Source organism: Necator americanus, chromosome III, assembly GCF_031761385.1.
Source record: "Necator americanus strain Aroian chromosome III, whole genome shotgun sequence".
In the NCBI taxonomy this organism is placed as follows: domain Eukaryota; kingdom Metazoa; phylum Nematoda; class Chromadorea; order Rhabditida; family Ancylostomatidae; genus Necator; species Necator americanus.
The window spans coordinates 16,719,097-16,736,661 of NC_087373.1; the positions used below are offsets into that span (position 1 = coordinate 16,719,097).

At 40.3% G+C, this 17,565-nt stretch overlaps 2 protein-coding genes across 6 annotated transcripts in view; one reads left to right on the forward strand and one right to left on the reverse strand.

Moving 5' to 3' along the window:
• Window positions 1-937: 937 nt before the first annotated feature.
• On the reverse strand, window positions 938-11,371 carry RB195_009821 (uncharacterized protein; the record flags this gene model as incomplete). 3 transcript variants are annotated; one of them, XM_064190539.1, is made up of 27 exons in its annotated part: window positions 938-1,111; window positions 1,733-1,783; window positions 1,838-1,991; window positions 2,054-2,157; window positions 2,221-2,301; window positions 2,356-2,453; window positions 3,504-3,564; window positions 3,630-3,770; window positions 3,927-4,067; window positions 4,157-4,318; window positions 4,381-4,542; window positions 4,603-4,749; window positions 4,821-4,895; window positions 4,993-5,042; window positions 6,095-6,149; window positions 6,546-6,683; window positions 6,735-6,856; window positions 7,559-7,628; window positions 7,676-7,797; window positions 10,181-10,241; window positions 10,321-10,411; window positions 10,474-10,570; window positions 10,636-10,694; window positions 10,766-10,897; window positions 10,992-11,068; window positions 11,143-11,155; window positions 11,367-11,371. In XM_064190539.1, 27 exons carry the CDS (start codon window positions 11,369-11,371, stop codon window positions 938-940), a joined length of 2,643 nt encoding a protein of 880 aa, XP_064048121.1. The 3 variants fall into 3 exon arrangements, with proteins under 3 accessions (XP_064048121.1, XP_064048122.1, XP_064048123.1); XM_064190540.1 differs by having other exon boundaries at window positions 4,993-5,069; XM_064190538.1 differs by lacking the exons at window positions 11,143-11,155; window positions 11,367-11,371 and having other exon boundaries at window positions 10,474-10,501; window positions 10,582-10,694; window positions 10,992-11,065.
• A 306-nt stretch (window positions 11,372-11,677) lies between these two features.
• Window positions 11,678-17,565, forward strand: part of RB195_009822 (uncharacterized protein) — a gene marked incomplete at both ends in the record, with an annotated part of 30,344 nt that continues 24,456 nt past the window's right edge. For 2 of the 3 annotated variants that reach the window (XM_064190542.1, XM_064190541.1), the window contains 13 exons: window positions 11,678-11,762; window positions 11,823-11,900; window positions 13,449-13,552; window positions 13,603-13,713; window positions 13,768-13,905; window positions 13,956-14,030; window positions 14,089-14,201; window positions 15,773-15,891; window positions 15,989-16,083; window positions 16,148-16,239; window positions 16,291-16,372; window positions 16,427-16,489; window positions 16,573-16,668. In XM_064190542.1, coding sequence (XP_064048124.1) covers window positions 11,678-11,762; window positions 11,823-11,900; window positions 13,449-13,552; window positions 13,603-13,713; window positions 13,768-13,905; window positions 13,956-14,030; window positions 14,089-14,201; window positions 15,773-15,891; window positions 15,989-16,083; window positions 16,148-16,239; window positions 16,291-16,372; window positions 16,427-16,489; window positions 16,573-16,668 — 1,251 coding nt within the window. The remainder of the gene's footprint in view (window positions 11,763-11,822; window positions 11,901-13,448; window positions 13,553-13,602; window positions 13,714-13,767; window positions 13,906-13,955; window positions 14,031-14,088; window positions 14,202-15,772; window positions 15,892-15,988; window positions 16,084-16,147; window positions 16,240-16,290; window positions 16,373-16,426; window positions 16,490-16,572; window positions 16,669-17,565) is intronic. The other variant, XM_064190543.1, reaches the window with a different exon arrangement.

The following is a 17,565-nucleotide window of genomic DNA, read 5'->3' on the forward strand; positions in this document are numbered from 1 at the left end:
ATCGTAAGTAAACCCTGACAATCTACTTGCAATTACGCTAATCTTACCAATTTGGCGTATGCAAGCAATAGCTGAATCGTCAATCCTTATATCCAACATGAATTACAGTTCTCCGGCTTCAAATGTTTTGCCAACAATTGGTGACTTCTCCTAGCCACATATTTTTGAGATCATTCGCAAAAGTATAAATTCGCTTTGTTCGAAAAAAAAATACAGATTCAAAGCATTGTTCGGAAAGAAAAGTTACATATTCAAATGTTTGGAAAAGCAGCAAATAGAACAAACGGTAGAACAGTAGAGATCGTGTGCTGTTTACAGGAAAACAACAGACCCAAAAATTAAGTGAAAAAAAATGCATTTAGACGAACAGAGGTATATTCAGCTTCAATAATAAATAAAGATTGTCGAGGCAACCAGACAAACAATACCCAATTCAACTGAGGAAATAACGAAAAAACCAAAAGCATTCGAATACCAAATCCTTCTCTTGAAAGCAACTATGAGCATTATTAGCTGAAGTCATGTTAATTAAAGACCAGGTTTTTATGATAGGACAGTGAAGACCTCTGCTCTGAAACAATGATCCTAAACTAATTGCTGTTCGCGCTAAATAAATTTACATCTATTGCAAACGGAACTTTGACTTTGAGAACAAACTAATCTTGTTGAAAGCTTTCTAATGTAAGTAACGGGCTAGTTGGATTGGAATCAAAAGGATATTTCACATAATAAAAAAAACGGAGCAAAACTATTCCATATCAGATGTGGACAATTGTTCAGATGGAGTGAAGTATCTTGAGTATTCAGCAGTGCATGCGCGTGCGTTAAGTTCAAACCACATTCAACCGTCCTCTCAGACATTAATAAACAAGAGCCATCCAGAACTGCTCTAAATCTGTTTCATATCAGTTTTCGATGCCACTTCATCGGCGGATGTCTACATGGTGGCACTGAGGGCAGTGAACTGTTGGCATTTCCGATTCTCAATCTGACGTTGCCTGGCTCTTGCCACGTGACCCCACTCAACACACATCTTTTTCTTCTCAACTCCATCTTCTAGGCGGGTAGTATGTTTCACGTAGCCTACATCTTCGAGTCCGATGCAGCATATCTGAAGAGAACATACTTCAGGAGGACAAAGCATCTGTAGTCCCCGCAGAACCTCAGAAATTAGCTGCAAAAGTGGAAACACATAAGAGTTGGCTACTTTAGCGCTCACTCCTTGGTCCTATGGACGCGCATGACGCCACGCCACTCACACCGCGTGTTATGCGCCTGTGCGTCTGACTTCAATTTAGAGTCGTTTGAGGTTTATGAACATATGTTTCGCTTATATAATGAGGAGCCAGCTGATGAATCAATCAATGTGTTTTCATCTGTTTTTATGCTCAAAGAAACCTTTCGTACCAACTAATCCATCGCAAACATATGAAAGGACTCGCTGGCCTAACCATAAACACAACATATGCTCGTGAGAGTCAATATTTTGTTTAAGATGTATTAATGAATGAAATGACGAGGAGTGCAAACAGTAAATTATCTAAGGGATGAACGAAGTAGCGCTGCAATTATATAGGCAAGATTTTCTACTGTCCATTTCACCAAAACAACAAGAGTGAGCCGAGAGGAATGCACCACATCAAACTAAGCATTGGATTTTTCTTAACGCAAAGTGACACTAGCCTTGCTAAACGTAGTTGAACATCCCCATGACAAAAAAAAAACAACGCACCATAATGTTTGCGAATTTCATCTTCAAAGATCCATCTGGACAGCGTCGAGCCTGAATCGACAAGAATTACTTGGAACTGAAATGTTTAACAACGGAACTACAGACACTGAATTCTGGTTCGATCCACTCCGGTTCTACGTTGGAGTGGTTGTAAACATGGCGGTCTGGCGGATGTCCCCGGTAGGACGATCGCTCCTCGAAACGTTCTGTAATGTGTTGAACACCATCAAATCGTATGCAGTACCCAGTGCAGTTGAATCTGAAACTTAATTGTATTAATACTAGTCTTTGTACACAATGAGGAATTTCCATTTCCAGTACATTTCCACATATCTAGAACCGTTCGCATCCAACATAGTCTCAGTTCTCTGACTAGTGACGGGATCAAACCTCGATATTTCCCCCGATAGTCGGTATATTTCAATCTAAAGCAGATGGAGCCATGTTCTATCAAAATAAGGTATAACCCAAAATATACGAACGAATACCTGTCCGTCATTAAAATAGTGAATGCTGCGACCACTGGCTAACGAAACAATTGTAACGCCCATAACACCGTAGTAATAGACCTGCAAAAAAAAAAACACTCGCATGTGAACATACAAATTAAAGGCGAGTTGAACCTCAGCACTACGATCACAGCTGAACCACCGAACATCCGAATTGCTGTACTCATAGAAGTCGCAGCCGCAATCAGTGGCAGTCACTTTTGTCCAGTCTCCTGAAGAGTACTGAAAGGATAAAGTGTCTGGCGTTAATCCGCTTAGGATACGCCACCACGTTCACTTCAATTTAGAATCATTTGAGGTTTACGAATGTGGAACTGGCCTATACAATGACTTGGGGGGCTAATCGATATGTCAAGTCAGTGTTTTTATCCACCCAAACAAGTCCTGGGCCAATTTTTTGACCCAGGAGGGATGAAAGGCTTGGTGAGCACTAGGGCGGATTCGAACCACCGATGGACCATGCAGGCAGCGGAACTCTTACCGACTACGCTACACCAGCTCGAAAAACACTATCTGGAGAGTAATTCTAAGGAACTGAAAAGTGCATAAGCCGCGGGAATTCACGAAATTCAAATAAATTCAAGCAGGAAATTAGAATAGAATAACAACAAGTGATAAATAAGTATAGAAATTACAAACAAATTCAGAAATGTCGAAGAGGGAAAGTAAGACCATTCCACTGATGCATATGCGTGAAACAGTGATCCACCGCGAGCCAATCCGAAGGAAGGATGCGCGCAGATGTGCACTTATAATCGCAGTAATCATGCCTCTCGAGAGTCCGCATACATTACTTCTCATTTGATTTCGACAAAGAATGACGGTTGAACGTTGTATGACAACAACGCAGAACGCATCATTCACTATTTTGGCTTCCAGTGATTCAATTTTGCAACTAGCCATAGGGCCAATTGTAAGATATACTAACCAAGAAAATCAAGGTTTCCACGTCACGCTGCCTACTATTTGTGTTTGTTGTGTTTGTGTGGCCGTCTTAATATTGACGGATGCATTAATGAAAGACAGCAAATTGATATTGATTACCAAAATAATGGAGATAGACCCAAAGAGAAATCAAAAGAACGAAGCAGCAAATGATCTCTAAGTCCAGAAAGAGTAGCAAACAAAAGTCCAGGAGATTAGCAATCAACAACAACGTCGAAGTGGAAATCTCTCGAAGTTTTGGGTGTTATCGATCTCTCAAAATTTAAAATTTTTGGAACCTAAAATCCGAGAATCGAATGGTCTCAGAGCTATCATACCTACACAATTCTTGAAGAGACGACACGGGCCGAAATAAGCGGTACCTTCTTCCACAAGTTCCTAGAAGCGAAATTAGCTCTAGAAGAGATAAAGGATCGCACTCATGTAAGGACTCTCTACGATACCATTTCGTATGTTTCCTTCCGGGTAGCACTAGCATGCTTGTGAATGGACCATGGAGTTGCCTTATCTGCCCAACTGACAAACTTGGACCGTTCTTGTGTAGTTAATTGGTTCTCAGGTGCAGAATCGTCTACGGAAGGTTCCTAAGCATCGGAGTGCATAAAGAAGTATTTCATTAAATAGAGAACAAGATAAGCATGAAAATATGCGGAGGAATGAGACGATGCACATTAAGCTACAAAAGGAAACACATCTCTTCCAAAAGAGTAAGCGTTAGTAGATGAATAGAGGCAACGCACTTTTCGAACTTCTCTATTCAGGGATGGTAGAATTCCAATAGATCCTTTTGGTTTTATATTACGCGTAGAAGCCGCCTGTAATTCAGCAGCCATTTCTTGTGATTGCTTCGCACAAGTGGCTCGAAGCCGTGCCATTTCCCGCTGAAAAAAAAGGAATTTCACAAAACTGAACTTTACATTTTCTGTAGAAGTATGAAATGCAATCTGCAAGATCAACTGATGAATAAAACCTGAAGAGTTTTGCACGTTTTTTGCATGCGTTCCATCTTTTTATTGTTTTCCTCTAGTTCCTTATCTTTTGACTCTCCGAGCTCCTCGAGTTTTCTCAAGCGCAAACGTAACGTGGAAATCTGACGATCTTTTTGACCGATAGTTTTCGTCAAATCTTCTACCTGAATAATCTTATGAAGGCAACTTATCTTTAGAATTTTTCAACAGAATTATCTCTTTGTACCTGCTCTGATATCGCTTTGTCTCGCTCTATGCCGTCTTTGTTCATAATTTTTCTTTCTCGTTCTAACTGCCGCCGAACACGTGAAGTTCTCTCTTTCTCGGCTTCTCGTTCAGATTCGAAATCACGGACATCTTGTTTGAATCTCACATATGCGTCTTCCAACTGCAAAGTTCATGAGCATTCCAGTACGGCTTTACACGTTAATTTGAACAATTTGTATGCCTCTTTAGCTCTTATTTGCTGTTTAACATCAGCAAGGTCAAGGTGTGCAATAACATCTCGGAGCTGCCCGATCAATTTTCTTTCCACATCTGGGTATCTCGGACTTTGCTCTTGAGGAGAATCTTTCAGCAGCAGTGAAGGAATCGCCTAGACAATAAATGACAAATTATGATCACCACTTCACAAGTCGCAGTAAAACTGATAAAGCACAACATCACCTTTTTGTAAGCATTGTTCGCCTGAGTGAAATGTATTGGTCTTTCATTCTGTGGTGTACGAATATTTTTTGAAACCTGTCAAAGAAATTTCAGCCTTTTGTACCCTTTCACAAAAGTGTCTCTAAGAAAACTAACAAAGGAGCGAAATGAAAATATTGAAAAAAAATCTTACACGCTGTTTTCGCACCATATCTGTCCTTTCAACTTCAGGATGACGGAAACCTAAACGCACGTAGTTCTGCTCTGATTCTAAAATTATAATATACTAGCAATGCAAGTAGTTAGTAAATTATCGAAGTTTTGATGAGAAATGGTCAGAATCTTATTCTTTTCGCTGAGCTTCTCGAAACAATCATAGTAATGTAATTTCAGTTGAGAAAAACCTATTTCTTCACTTCTAACTGGGCGTTACAATTTCAAAGCAGAAGTCTCGGAGCGTCTCTGTGCCACCCTGTTCTAGGAATTATTCAACTTAATTAACCAGTGCACAAAAAAAGTAGCTTTCTCTGTCGCTGTCCTCTTAATAACACCAAAAAGAATATGCATATGAATGCGAAAAAAAGAACAAAACGTGATTCTAAAATTATAATATACTAGCAATGCAAGTAGTTAGTAAATTATCGAAGTTTTGATGAGAAATGGTCAGAATCTTATTCTTTTCGCTGAGCTTCTCGAAATGGATGGCGAAATTCGTGTTTGTAGTGGATTTCACCAGAACACGAAAGAAAACCAAAAAAAAAAAAACCGAAAATGATAGGAAAGGAGAAAACAAGAAACATAAATTACCTCCTATAAATTCAATGACTTCGATGGTAGAGCTATAGATCAATCAGGGGGAGGTAATATTACCATCCATGAAAGAACGGCAGTGCAAAGAAAAAATGTTATTACGGCAATGAATAAAACGATTGTTGGAAAGAGTCATCTACTTAAACAAAGTCTCTAACGTATCAATCCGGTTGAGATGCGTCAACGCGTTTGACTACAATTCGGAATAATTGACGTTTCAAAATATTCATCTATACTATCACTTATGCAATACGTGGGCCACCCGATGTATCAAGTGAATTATTTTCCCTCCCCAGACAAGTCTGGCACCAATTTATCGATCCTAGAGCCCCTTGACTTCTATAACAGCAGGTAAAATATTAGCAGAAAACTTTGAACATATAGCCAAAACAAAACTATCAAGCGCTTCCAAAAATGCATATAGAAAAGAAAGTTGGACTGAATTGGAAAAGAAGGTCCAGCTATCTCAATGACTAGACAACTACCTCGTAAAGGGTCACTATCCACGCACGATGCTGAATCATCTACTCGTTGCACTACCTAAAAATAACACTGCGACATATATATATATATATATATATATATATATATATATATATATATACATACATATATGTATATATATATATGTATGTATATATATATATATATATATATATATATATACAGTCGGGTCAAAATGACATGAAGCATGATGCAGTTGCGTAAACGATTGCGTCGAAGCGGCGCGGTGGAGATAGCGGTTGGAATCGAGATGGAATCATCGCGAACTGTAACAATGAATTATGGTAGAGGGGTCCTCACTCGGTCCCAACCGCTACGCTCAAACGCACCGTTCGTGCAACTGCACTGTGCTTCCTGTCGTTTTGTTTCTACTATAAAGCCTTCGTCATCAGTCAAGTCATGTTCAATGGCTTTCATGAAAGACCTACATACATTACTTGTATCTCCTAGGATAGATGTCTCAGAAGAGATAGGCTGTAAACCCTGTGGAGACCCCACTTCTTGTTCAGGATGCGGAGTACTCGCAAGCATGGGAGAAGGTGCTGTAGTATGGTCAGGAAAAGAGTAGTCCTGGAGAAAGACACTTTATAGCTCGAAAGGGATTGTTTGAAAACTTCATACCTTTCTTTGAGCAACCTGTTGAATACGAAACGCATCACCTTTGCGAAGTTCAACGTTCGCTGTATCAATGGAAGACGAACGTGGAGAACTATCGTCATCATTTGAGAAATCAGCCTCTAGACCTGCAATTCCTGAATATCATTTCGCCAGAAAAGGAAAAGTAAACTGCATAACTTGCGCAGTTTTAATGTTTTAAAAGCGAAGACAATCAAATTCATCCTTTCTGTCCTTTTAAGGAGGCTATATAGAAAAGACGAAGTGTATTGAGCAAAGAAGGATCCCGCACTGTTGCAAACGCAAATTGAGAGATTTCTCGATTTTGCATTCGTCATTTGTCCTACTATCTCAACATACGTGATCACTGGGTTCCGCGGAAAAGAAAGACCGAAGTAAGTTGTGCACACTCATTAAGTCAGGTGATCTGGATGGAAACAGGACAAAACTCCGTGCTGTGAATGCACTTTCAAGCACTACAATTCATTCCTAAGATTGTTAAAAACAATGCAACATCAATCTTTACTCTCCGTATAAACATGAATCGACCAAACAAACAGCGGTCTTACCCTAGAACCTCTCTTTATCGCCATGCTTCAGCGCGAAGAAATGTGCGTGCAAAAAATCTGGACAAAATTGTATGCTGCGATTCTTCTTCACCTGAAGAGGGTCTGGCTGCTCTCTGTCACACCTATGCCTGCAACTTTTCTGGTTTTCAGAGGTGATAGCCTTTTCCTATATCTACCTCAGTTTATGAAACAACACTTCGTCCTTTCTGTGGCCAGGGTAGAATTTTTTTTAATGTCTGACGTGTTCTAAGCAATACATACCGTTATTAAGGTTTCCTCCTTGATCAAAACCACTGTCAGCTGTTTGGACATTTTTCCGAGAGGAAGGAATCTCAAGAGGATAGTATAATGAAGGGAATAGAACAAAGCAGTACCTACCTGCCACTCGAGGTCTCTAGGTTTAGTGAAACCATCCCATCTATTTCCGCCATGACTACCTTCTCTGCCGAGAAGTGACTTTACATCGACATTGTCTCTGCTCCCTTCTGTGCTGCGTACAGCTGAAGCAGTTTGTAAAATAGAGGAAGTACATATAACCGATGAGCTCAACACGTGTTTTCCTGGTTGACACACATTCCCTCTTTTGTTCGTTGGAAAAATGATCCACCTTTCCGCTAAACTCTGCTCTTTTTCTTGATTCTCTCATTGAAAAATAATTTCTGCAGCTATTATGCTTAAACAATGTTGTCCAAATCACAGAATAAAGTGTTTTGCTGACAGTAGGGATCGAAAAATTGAAGATGTTCTGAAGGTCTTAAGGAACACACTTCTAATTAGTTGTTTAGGAGCTTGCGTTATAAAAATAGCAAATATACTAGCTACATGTCTTTTTCTCTCCGATCATTTTCTATAGTCCATAATAAATAAATAAATAGTCATATCTATGATCATATATGACTATCTCTGACAAGTAGTACATCTTTGTGAAAGGGTTTGCTTCGGAACATTCTTTTTTGTTCGCGAAGAATAATTAGGAATCACCAAAAGTGGCATGGGATTGGGAGAATTTGCATGAATTTATCGACGTCAATTGCCCCATCAGTCAACCTTTTAATGAACAAAGTTCAACTGATAGGATGCATCATGGGTACTCTTGACCGTGCTAACATTTCTCGCACAGTTGTCATTTGTTGTAAAAGAACGACACGTTATATCATTGGTGAAATCTGTCTCGATGGACTACAAGTTCGACGGAGCTCTTTTTTCTTTATTGTATTTGATAGTTTGTCATCTTTTTTTCGCACAATAATGCATGAAGAGAGTAAAGTAGTCTTATCAGAGTCCTATTTCATTAGTTTTACTACATGTTTTGCTTCTCATAATCTCTAAAAGTAAAATATCAGTTAGTAGAGATTGAATTTCTGCCCAATATTTCGTGCCAGTTTGCACAACTAGCGGATTTCTTCGTAGGATTTTGGGGTTTCGCAACTACCACGACTACAAAAAACTAATTATACAGCTTCACAAAGAAATGGAACAAACTTCAACCAGTACGGAATAAAGACTTCTGGGCGCCCTACCACTAAAGGATAGAAGATAAAGCGCAGACCGTTGATGAATTCCTTTAAGATGCGCTTAAGCGTTTGAATTTAATTTATGAACGCGTGTACAGAGGCCAGGCAATGAAGTCGGTGCTTCAAGACAAGTCATTGTCGGTTCAGTGCGTTTTTCTTAGCAGACAAATCTGATGCCAAATAAACGACCCCAAAGGGAAAGCTAGGTTGGCTCTAGGGCGACTTTGAATCATCGTTCGTGCTGTCTTAGACGAACTTCTTACCGACTGAGCTACATCCACCTCTTACTAGCAGCAAAACAAACAATAAAGCTAATGAAAAAAGTGTTTTCTGAGACTGCGCATTCTCATCTATGCAAATTCGTAGAGTGCCAATGTCAATGAGGAAAGTGAAGAAGAATAAGTCAGTGCCCGTAACCTTTCGAATACGTCTAGTAACAATTTATCGACTTTGAAGGGATGGAGGCCTCGACTGGCTTTGAGTGAATGGAACCGTCGACCGCCTAGGAACTGGGGATTTCTAACTCATTCTCACCCGCAGTGAAATGATAATTGCGAAAAACATATAAAATAACGTATCCAAGAAAACAGATTCTGAAGAAACAGTACTTATCTCAGGACGGTTAAAAATAACCAGAGCAGACGAAAATATATATGTATGACAGAAAACCTGTATCCTCCTTCTTTCACTACACAAATCAATTGCAAAATTTAAAGATTTTGCATATCAAGAATGAGGTGCTACATAGAACTGGTGTACGGTTCCCAACCACAACCCTATCCATCTTCACCCATTTTCTTGGTATTAGTTTATACCGTTACATAGTCAGAACGAGGGATTAAAGGCATCACTCCACGAATCTGGGGTGCTACGGATCTCAGGTGGGTAATGCCCAAAAGGGATAGTAGATTGTTGGGAAGAGGTTGATTCTATTCATCTCTCCCTGTATTGGTGTGAACGGACGACCCCGGGACTGTTTCCTACGACGGCTTCTGTTGCAATGCACACCCGTTGCGCATTGCAGCAGAAGCCGTTGGGCATTACCCGCCTTAAACCTATACTACCCCATATTCGTGGGGTGATGCCTTTAATAAATGACAACACTTGCATATTCGACTTAAAATGACCTAAAACTCGGTGCAGTTGCGTAAACTCCTTCGTTCGAAGCGGCGCGGTTGAGTGGCGGTTGCGAGCGACTTGGACTGCGGAGATGAGTGGAACTAACGAATGTCCCACCTAGATCACACCGCCACCTTCACCGCTTCGCTTCAAGCACTGCCGCTTACGCAACTGCACCGAGCTTCACATCGTTTTGATCCGACCAAAGAAGGAAAAATGAAAATTGTGTAATGTGATTGTGAATCCTTACTGTCATCCGGCGCATCTGTCGTTGAAAGAGTCCGAACTTTATTGAGAACTGGATAGTTTACCTTGAAAAAAAGATGTCAGCAGATCAAAACAAAGTGAATGCACGAGCACAAATTAATCTGAATCGCTTAAAAGAATCACCTTTGCTTTTTGACCTTGTCCCTTTCTCAGAAAAGGGAAGCTCTGTCCAGGAGGTGGACGACGACGCTGTCCAGGCATACAACACTGTGAACTGCAAAACACGAGAAATGCATCTAACGACATAAGACATGAACGCAATATAAAAACGCTCACTTAACAAACTGACACTTAACAAAGGTATCTGAATCAACAGATGCGAAGATACAGAGGCGCATGAAATGATACGCTATCAATGTATCAGAAGAAACAGCTGTGTGAAACATATATTTATCAAAACTCTTAAACATCTTAGACATGAACAATATAAAACTACACCATAGACATTTATTTCCCTTTCCGCTCTATTTTCTCCAATAAAACCTCCACCTGAGCACCTAAATTCGGTTGTCCTTTCCTGCTACGTTTGCGAAATAACTTGTTTGCTTTCTTTTTAGTTTTTTCGTACTTCTCAAGAGCAGCCTGTCTTTCCTCCTCCTCTTGCTTCCGTAACAACCTTTGCTGCTGTTTCTCCTCTTGAATCTGCTCGTACACCTTCTTTGCCCTTTCGTATGCACTCATTTTTTCTTTTTTCTTCATCCTAAAGAAGAATGAAACGTTTCAATCCAGAAAGAAATCCCATCACATCATAGTAGTAAGCATTGCGGATACAACGAAAAGGAAGAGCAACAAACCTTGCTCTCAAATTTGGCCTAGCATTGTCATTGTCAGGCTCAACGCCTTTCTGCCCGCTTGTACCTTGCTTCATTATCTGGGAAAGAGTCAGGAAGATTCCAAGACCACTTGTTCACAAACATATGTTGACAGCACGGAACAGTGACATACCAAGTGAGTACGACTAGAGGGGAGATCAAATTTAGCAACAAGTCACAAAAACTGGACCACATCCAAATATTTAAATTTTGTGCACTTTTTTTAAAGGCACGAATGATTCGCATCGGAGCACGCTAAATTATGCTGAAGTCACAGGCGTAGTTGATTCACGTTTTTCCCACGACTGCTTATGCATTTCTTCTATGTTTCCTCACAGCGTAACTTTATCATTCTACCACATCAGACGAAACGGGTGTCCTTCATATTCTAACAGTGTTTCGTCCACTATTTTTGTTCTTGATAAGTTGCGGCCGCACGGATTCGCCCGCTGCACTTGTTATTGGAGTTCTAGAAACTCATTAAGTGATAGAATTTCCTTGCTTTCTGTTCTATTGTATTTGCAAGAATAGATGTCATTTCACTGTTTCGTATCCAGTATAATTTTTGTTGCAAAAGCTTTTTTTACATGAGATAATACTGGTTTCTCGCTTCTCTATCTAATGTATTTCTACAGTACTTCAAAAACAAACTTATTTATTACCGGTATATGAGCTCCGACATTCTTTGTGTATCGGATGAAGAAAAGCCGTCGGAAAGCACAGCTGCAGACGTTGAAGCACCACGCACCTTCAGTACGTCTGCTCTAGTCGTGTGTTTTAATTTTCGCATAGTGGAAATTGATAGTATTTCAGGTCATTCCAGCTCGCAAACTCCAGGAAGCTTACGTCGTCCAGGGCCGTGGCTGTCACCGCATTATGAACCGAATCTAAGTTGATTGAATTTTCAACACTTATGTTCTTCTTCTATAGCCCCAACCAATGGCATTAAACTTGAGGATCAAAGTCATTAGAGGACTTTTAGGCAATGCTCAGAGCGCTATAAGGGTGTCTATTAGAACATGATTTTTGTAAGTGAATGGCACTTTTGTGGATTCAGAGCGCATTTACAATTTGATTATTTCGAGTCTTCATCTCCAACGCATCATTCGACTTTTGTTGTGGTTCCATTTTATGCATTTCTCTTACAGAATGTGTTCTGTATCCTTGAAAAAATTTTGTCTTGCTTACTTTGTGTTACATTCGTGGCCAACACCTCAAGTAACCTCTGTATGCAAGTTTGTAAGAGTTCTTCCATCGGGTTTCGGGCCACTAGTTATGGCCGTCGAAGTACATAAGTCCCTACTTTCTTGAAAAAAAACCGTTATCTTTACAGAATTTTCTGAAGCTGTATTTGTTTACAAGGTGTGAGTGGTTTTGATGGTTGGTTTTTTCGAAGACTGAATTAATTATGCTCTAACACCCTTGGTCCGATATTTCTGTTGATTTTTTGAGATTATAAGATTTTTTAAGATAGAAAGAGGATCCAGTATTCTGACAGAGTACTCCAAAGCTCTTAGGAAAAGTACAGTACTTGGGAACAGTAAATCAGTCCATCTTCATCGTTTTGACTCATTGTCGTTGAACTTTCTAGTGGTAGTCATCCATATCTTCCTTGTAGGGCGAAATTTGGCTCAATGCCTCCTAATAATCTAGAAGAAAAGATGCCTGGTTCAGTTTTGGTTACACCGGAGCCCTTGTTCTGCACCTTACAGAACAATAGGCAATTTCGCCATCGTCAAACGTCCGCATTCCAACCAGTGTTGCTGAAATAAACAACGAAAACTTCCCTAGCTGCACAATTGCAGACACCATGCAGATTTATTGTTCTGTTATCTGTAACAAGTTGCGTCGTTGGGGAGGCAAGATCACACAGGGCTGTTTCACACTTCATTTGGATTTTTAGGGGAAATTAAGTGTGCTGACGCTTATATTCATAAACTACACTCCTACTCTTATCTGTTCGGCGAGGAATCCAATATCGTCAGTTTCGTGGTACGGTAGCATCAAAACGACATGAAGCACGGTGCGGTTGTGTAAGAGGTTACACTTGAAGCAGTGCGGTGTAGCGTAGCGGTTAGGATCAAATGAGTACCCTTGTTACCACCGTTCATTGCTGCAATTCACGATGGTCTCATTTCCATTCCAAGCGGCATCACGACCACGCCGCTTGAGGGCAGTCGCTTATGCAAGAGCACTGTTCTTCATGACGTTTTGACCCGACTATTTAGTGCCATCAAATTGATAGGTGTGTTGTTCGTAGCTTTTAATGTCGATCGTGTCGATAAAATTGATATAAAACCGAAGTTATTTGGCGACAACTTTGATAGGTGCTACATTGAAGTTTGGGTATCCTGAAAAACTTAGTTTTTGTTATGAGGTAATGTCGTAATGGTAATTCATTTGGTATTTTTAAGTATCCGTTTATCTGCTTTGTTGCAGAGACCATGTTCCGTTCTAGTGATTATTCCCGACCACTTGCATCCAAAGAGGACACTGTTGTCTACTACAAGAAAGGTGATGTCGGCTTAGCTCACGTTCACAGGGTTTGTTTCCTAATCTTCTATTTTGTTCCTTCCTCATAAGACGTTTTAAGGTTGATCGGCGAAAGCTTGACGCTAGTTTGTATAATGGTGTAATTTCCTGCCAAACTCTAGAGTTGGAAACCATTCCTTCTTGTCGCCGTATACGTAGACTTATTGAAGAGGTGGTCATTCCTTTCCTTTACATTCCTGAAGCTATTTTCTTAGTATTTTTTTAGGTTTTCGTGGTGGATCGTGGATTTTCAGTCGGGGAAACGGTTATAAAATATGAGAACGAATTTTTAGGCATTCCTAATAAGGAATGTCTATGCGTGCCACGACTTGAAACCGCCATTGGTCAGATTATCAATGTTGAGGTAGGTAGAATACCTTTGAGTTTTGCACCGAGTCAAGAAATTTGTTTAAGGTGCGAGGTGACGTACTGGTCTTGCCGCAGAAGAATCTAGTTGTGAAAAACGTGCCTCTTGGTAAAAATGAATACGTAGGTCCATTTTAACGCGTGTGTGGTGTACGATATCCTTTGCAGTTCTGATATTCAGACTGAGATGGTAAACTATAATTCTGCGCACAATTACGTTATGTATAAGGATTGGATCGGGAATGCGACCGATTGTATCAACGAGGTCACTTTGGTTTATCGTGGAAGGCATCGGTTTGTGGTTTGTTCTTGTTTTGCCTCGCTTTTTCTCCCTGGTAACTAACACGACTAAGGGCGGTTGTAGCGCAGTCGGAAAGAGGTTCCGCTGTAACTGCACAATAGATCGGTGGGACAGCCCTATTGCTAACCAACCCTTTCATCTCTCTGGAATCGGTGGACTTGTATCTGATACCAATTATCGGCCGTGGAAGGTGAAGATGCCGTCTCTATCCTCCTCAGTATCTGGAGAGATGAAAACACTGGCTTGATACATCGGTTAACCCCCGCATGTCATTGTACGTATAAACTAGAAACGCGTTCGTAGACAGCAAACGACTCTGAATTGAAGTGGATGTGTTGGCGCATCCCAAGTGGATTGATTAACGCCAAACACTTTATCCTTTCACTATAACGCGTTTAGCATTAATAAGTGGTTGATTCTAATTTCAATGAATTCTATAAAATCATCAAGTCTTTATATGGAGTGCTTGCAGAGGTACGATAGGAGGAGCTGGACCCTCAACATGTGAAGGGAGTCTAGCTCATTAAATGCACCTCAACCGATGAGGATCCCTTCACAAATCGTCCAAAAGTGAAGGGGGTCTTTTTGCAAAGTAAAGGGCTCGGAGCACCGGCTATGACTATCGCATCTGTAATTGCTTTGCATTTTCTAGTACCTCTGCGTTGCGGCAATGGATTCGACATGAGTTCAAAGTCTTAGAGGTTTGTGAACACGTACGCGGCTTACCCGTGATTTGTGGAGATGAATCGGTGAGTCAAGCCAGTGTTCTCATCCTCCATTTCAAATCTAGCACCAATCTGTCGAGAGCGGAACGATGAAGCGCCTGGTCGACCCTACACATTGTCGAAGCAACGATCACTTAGATTTAATTGTGATTTCTCACCGCTGCGCTATACCTATACCAGCCCTTTAAACTAGGTATATGTATAAAACTACTTAGTTTGGTTCAGCTACGAATAGTTTCTTTTTCTATTTGATTGTTAGTTAATTGCTATGTGGCATCTTCAAAACTAATCTGTTCCCATCAGCGGATTAGAGAGTAAGTTTAGATTGGGTTCTTCTGATAATTGCCTCTTTTTGCACCCCATCAACAGTACTTTGTTTTTGGCAGCTATGGTAAAAACTAGAAATTACATATTCAAGACACCCTCAAAAATTAAGAAAAACCATGCGTTTACACAGTATCAATCAAGATATTGGTGAGTTGAAAATACAGTTGGTACAACAGCACATCTTCAGCTTCAACAAAACAGTAATTTTGTTCCATCCTCCTTGTTAACTCGCCGGCCCAATTTCGAACGTGCACTCATTGAGTATGTGAACCTGTAGCTCAAACTCGGTTGAACAAGGTGCATAGGTAATTCTTAAATTATATGTGCGACCTTGCAAGTTAGAAGTATGAAAAGAAAGCATCAAAGAGGTGTTCATAACAGTATATTCTTATGTCTTAAACATGTTTACTTTCTCTTAGTCATTGACCCCGCGATAAACTTTCCAGGTATGGTATGCCCAAAAGTGTATCTTTAATTTGTGTGTGTTTACAATTATGTCACAGCATTTGCAGATTTGTTGTGAAGGAGGGAGGACGAAGTGGTGTATATCTTCGGCGCCAGGATCATTCAGATGATGGGAAAGCACTTGTGCCTGGCGAATGCGTGTCAATTTCTGTCAGCGAAGCGATAGGTTAGAGTTGTAGCGTTCCTTCTTTTTTTGGGGAGTATGTGTTTCTTTCGCTTAGCCTTTCTATTAATGCTTTCAAACACTGACCTGTTTATCATAGGCCGTTCTGCAACATGGGAAAATGGGCCACCAAAAACGCTTACGACTTCAAAGAGACGGAGAGGCGTAGGTAGTGTAAGATGCGTTATAGAGAAGGTACTACAGTTCTTATTGCCAGCTCAGTTTGTACCCATTTCAACGTTGAAATTCTCTGCTACAGATCGAAACACATTCAATAGTTGTGGACTGGATTACTTCCCCTTCATCTACGAAAACCCCTCCGAAAACGATACCTAAGCAGGATTTATCCAGGTGCGTCATCCAACTTGTTATTAAACCGCTTTCAACCTTTTGCGTTGTTAGGGTCACCCGTATTGATCCTTCGGCAAATCCCAGACCAAGTACTTGCGACCGCGTCAAAGTAGTGCCAGATGGATTATCGACTGTGAGACTTACTGTTTGTTCCCAGTTGGTATTGTTATTTCAACTTTGTTTTTAGGTCTGCACCTTTAAAGAATTCCTCTCAGATTTGACGGCACAGTATGGCAATCGCTTCAGAAAGGTACACGTAGAAAATGAATGGATTCTTTCGAAGTTCTACATATTTTTAATGGAGCGTTTATACGCAGCGCTTCATATTTTTAGCTGAAGGCTAGAGACGATGAAGCGCTCGCTACTCCCTGTGAGAACTGTTCGAAAGCATTACAAAGGGAGCTGAAGCAAAACACATCCACTGCTAAAGTCAGTCTCTGGAAATTTTGTAGTCAGAATACAGTGAACAGAAAAAAAAGAGAAAGAAACGATGCTAGAATAAGAATTTTATTGCAGTATGGGAAAATTGCAAATATTGTGTCATTAACTGTTAGATTCTGAGCCTGTCTGGCTATTTTCAATTACTGCACTAATGCAAGTTCTAAGCAAGGTTGTTAGGTTTTGGCGAGTTTTTGCGGCCACAACATTGACTGTATTTGTCTATTGATGTATGGATAAGCAATACTCGAACTAATTCACCCTTCCAATTGCATGTGCTCTGTTCGAGAACGAAAAGCAAACCGATCTTTTCCAAACCTAATAATTTGGGAGCGATGTGAAACGCCGATATGGAAATTACATTTTTGCTCCATGTCGAAAATGTGTGGGATTCTTGTCTTTTCTGGTTTGATTTCCATTAAATACCAAATCTAATTGGCACAGTTTAGATATGTGGGACTTGTGATCGATAAACTGTCATTTATCCGCGCAGTGGTGTGCAACGTACAAATATTTCTGTTTCTTTTTTCCTGTTTAGGAAAAACAGTAGGATTTTATACTTTGTTTGATATTTGTAAGAATGTAGATAATTCGCCTTCAATGCGTGGACTCTTTCTTAACGGTCAGCAATTTAATCAGAGGCACATCTGCCGTCGACAACATGTAGCAGTTATCGGTCATATGTTACACCTATTTATCTCTTTGATCCAGATCCGTTTGTTCAAGAGTGTTTTGTTGTGAGAAATCGCTAAGAATGTCTCTTTTTTTTTCGTTATCAAGAGAGAGTTTAAAGGCATCACCCCACGAATCTGAGGAGGTGCAGATTTCAGGTGGAGTATTCGTATACGAGATGGGAGACTACGGAGAGGGAGGTGATTCCGTCCATTT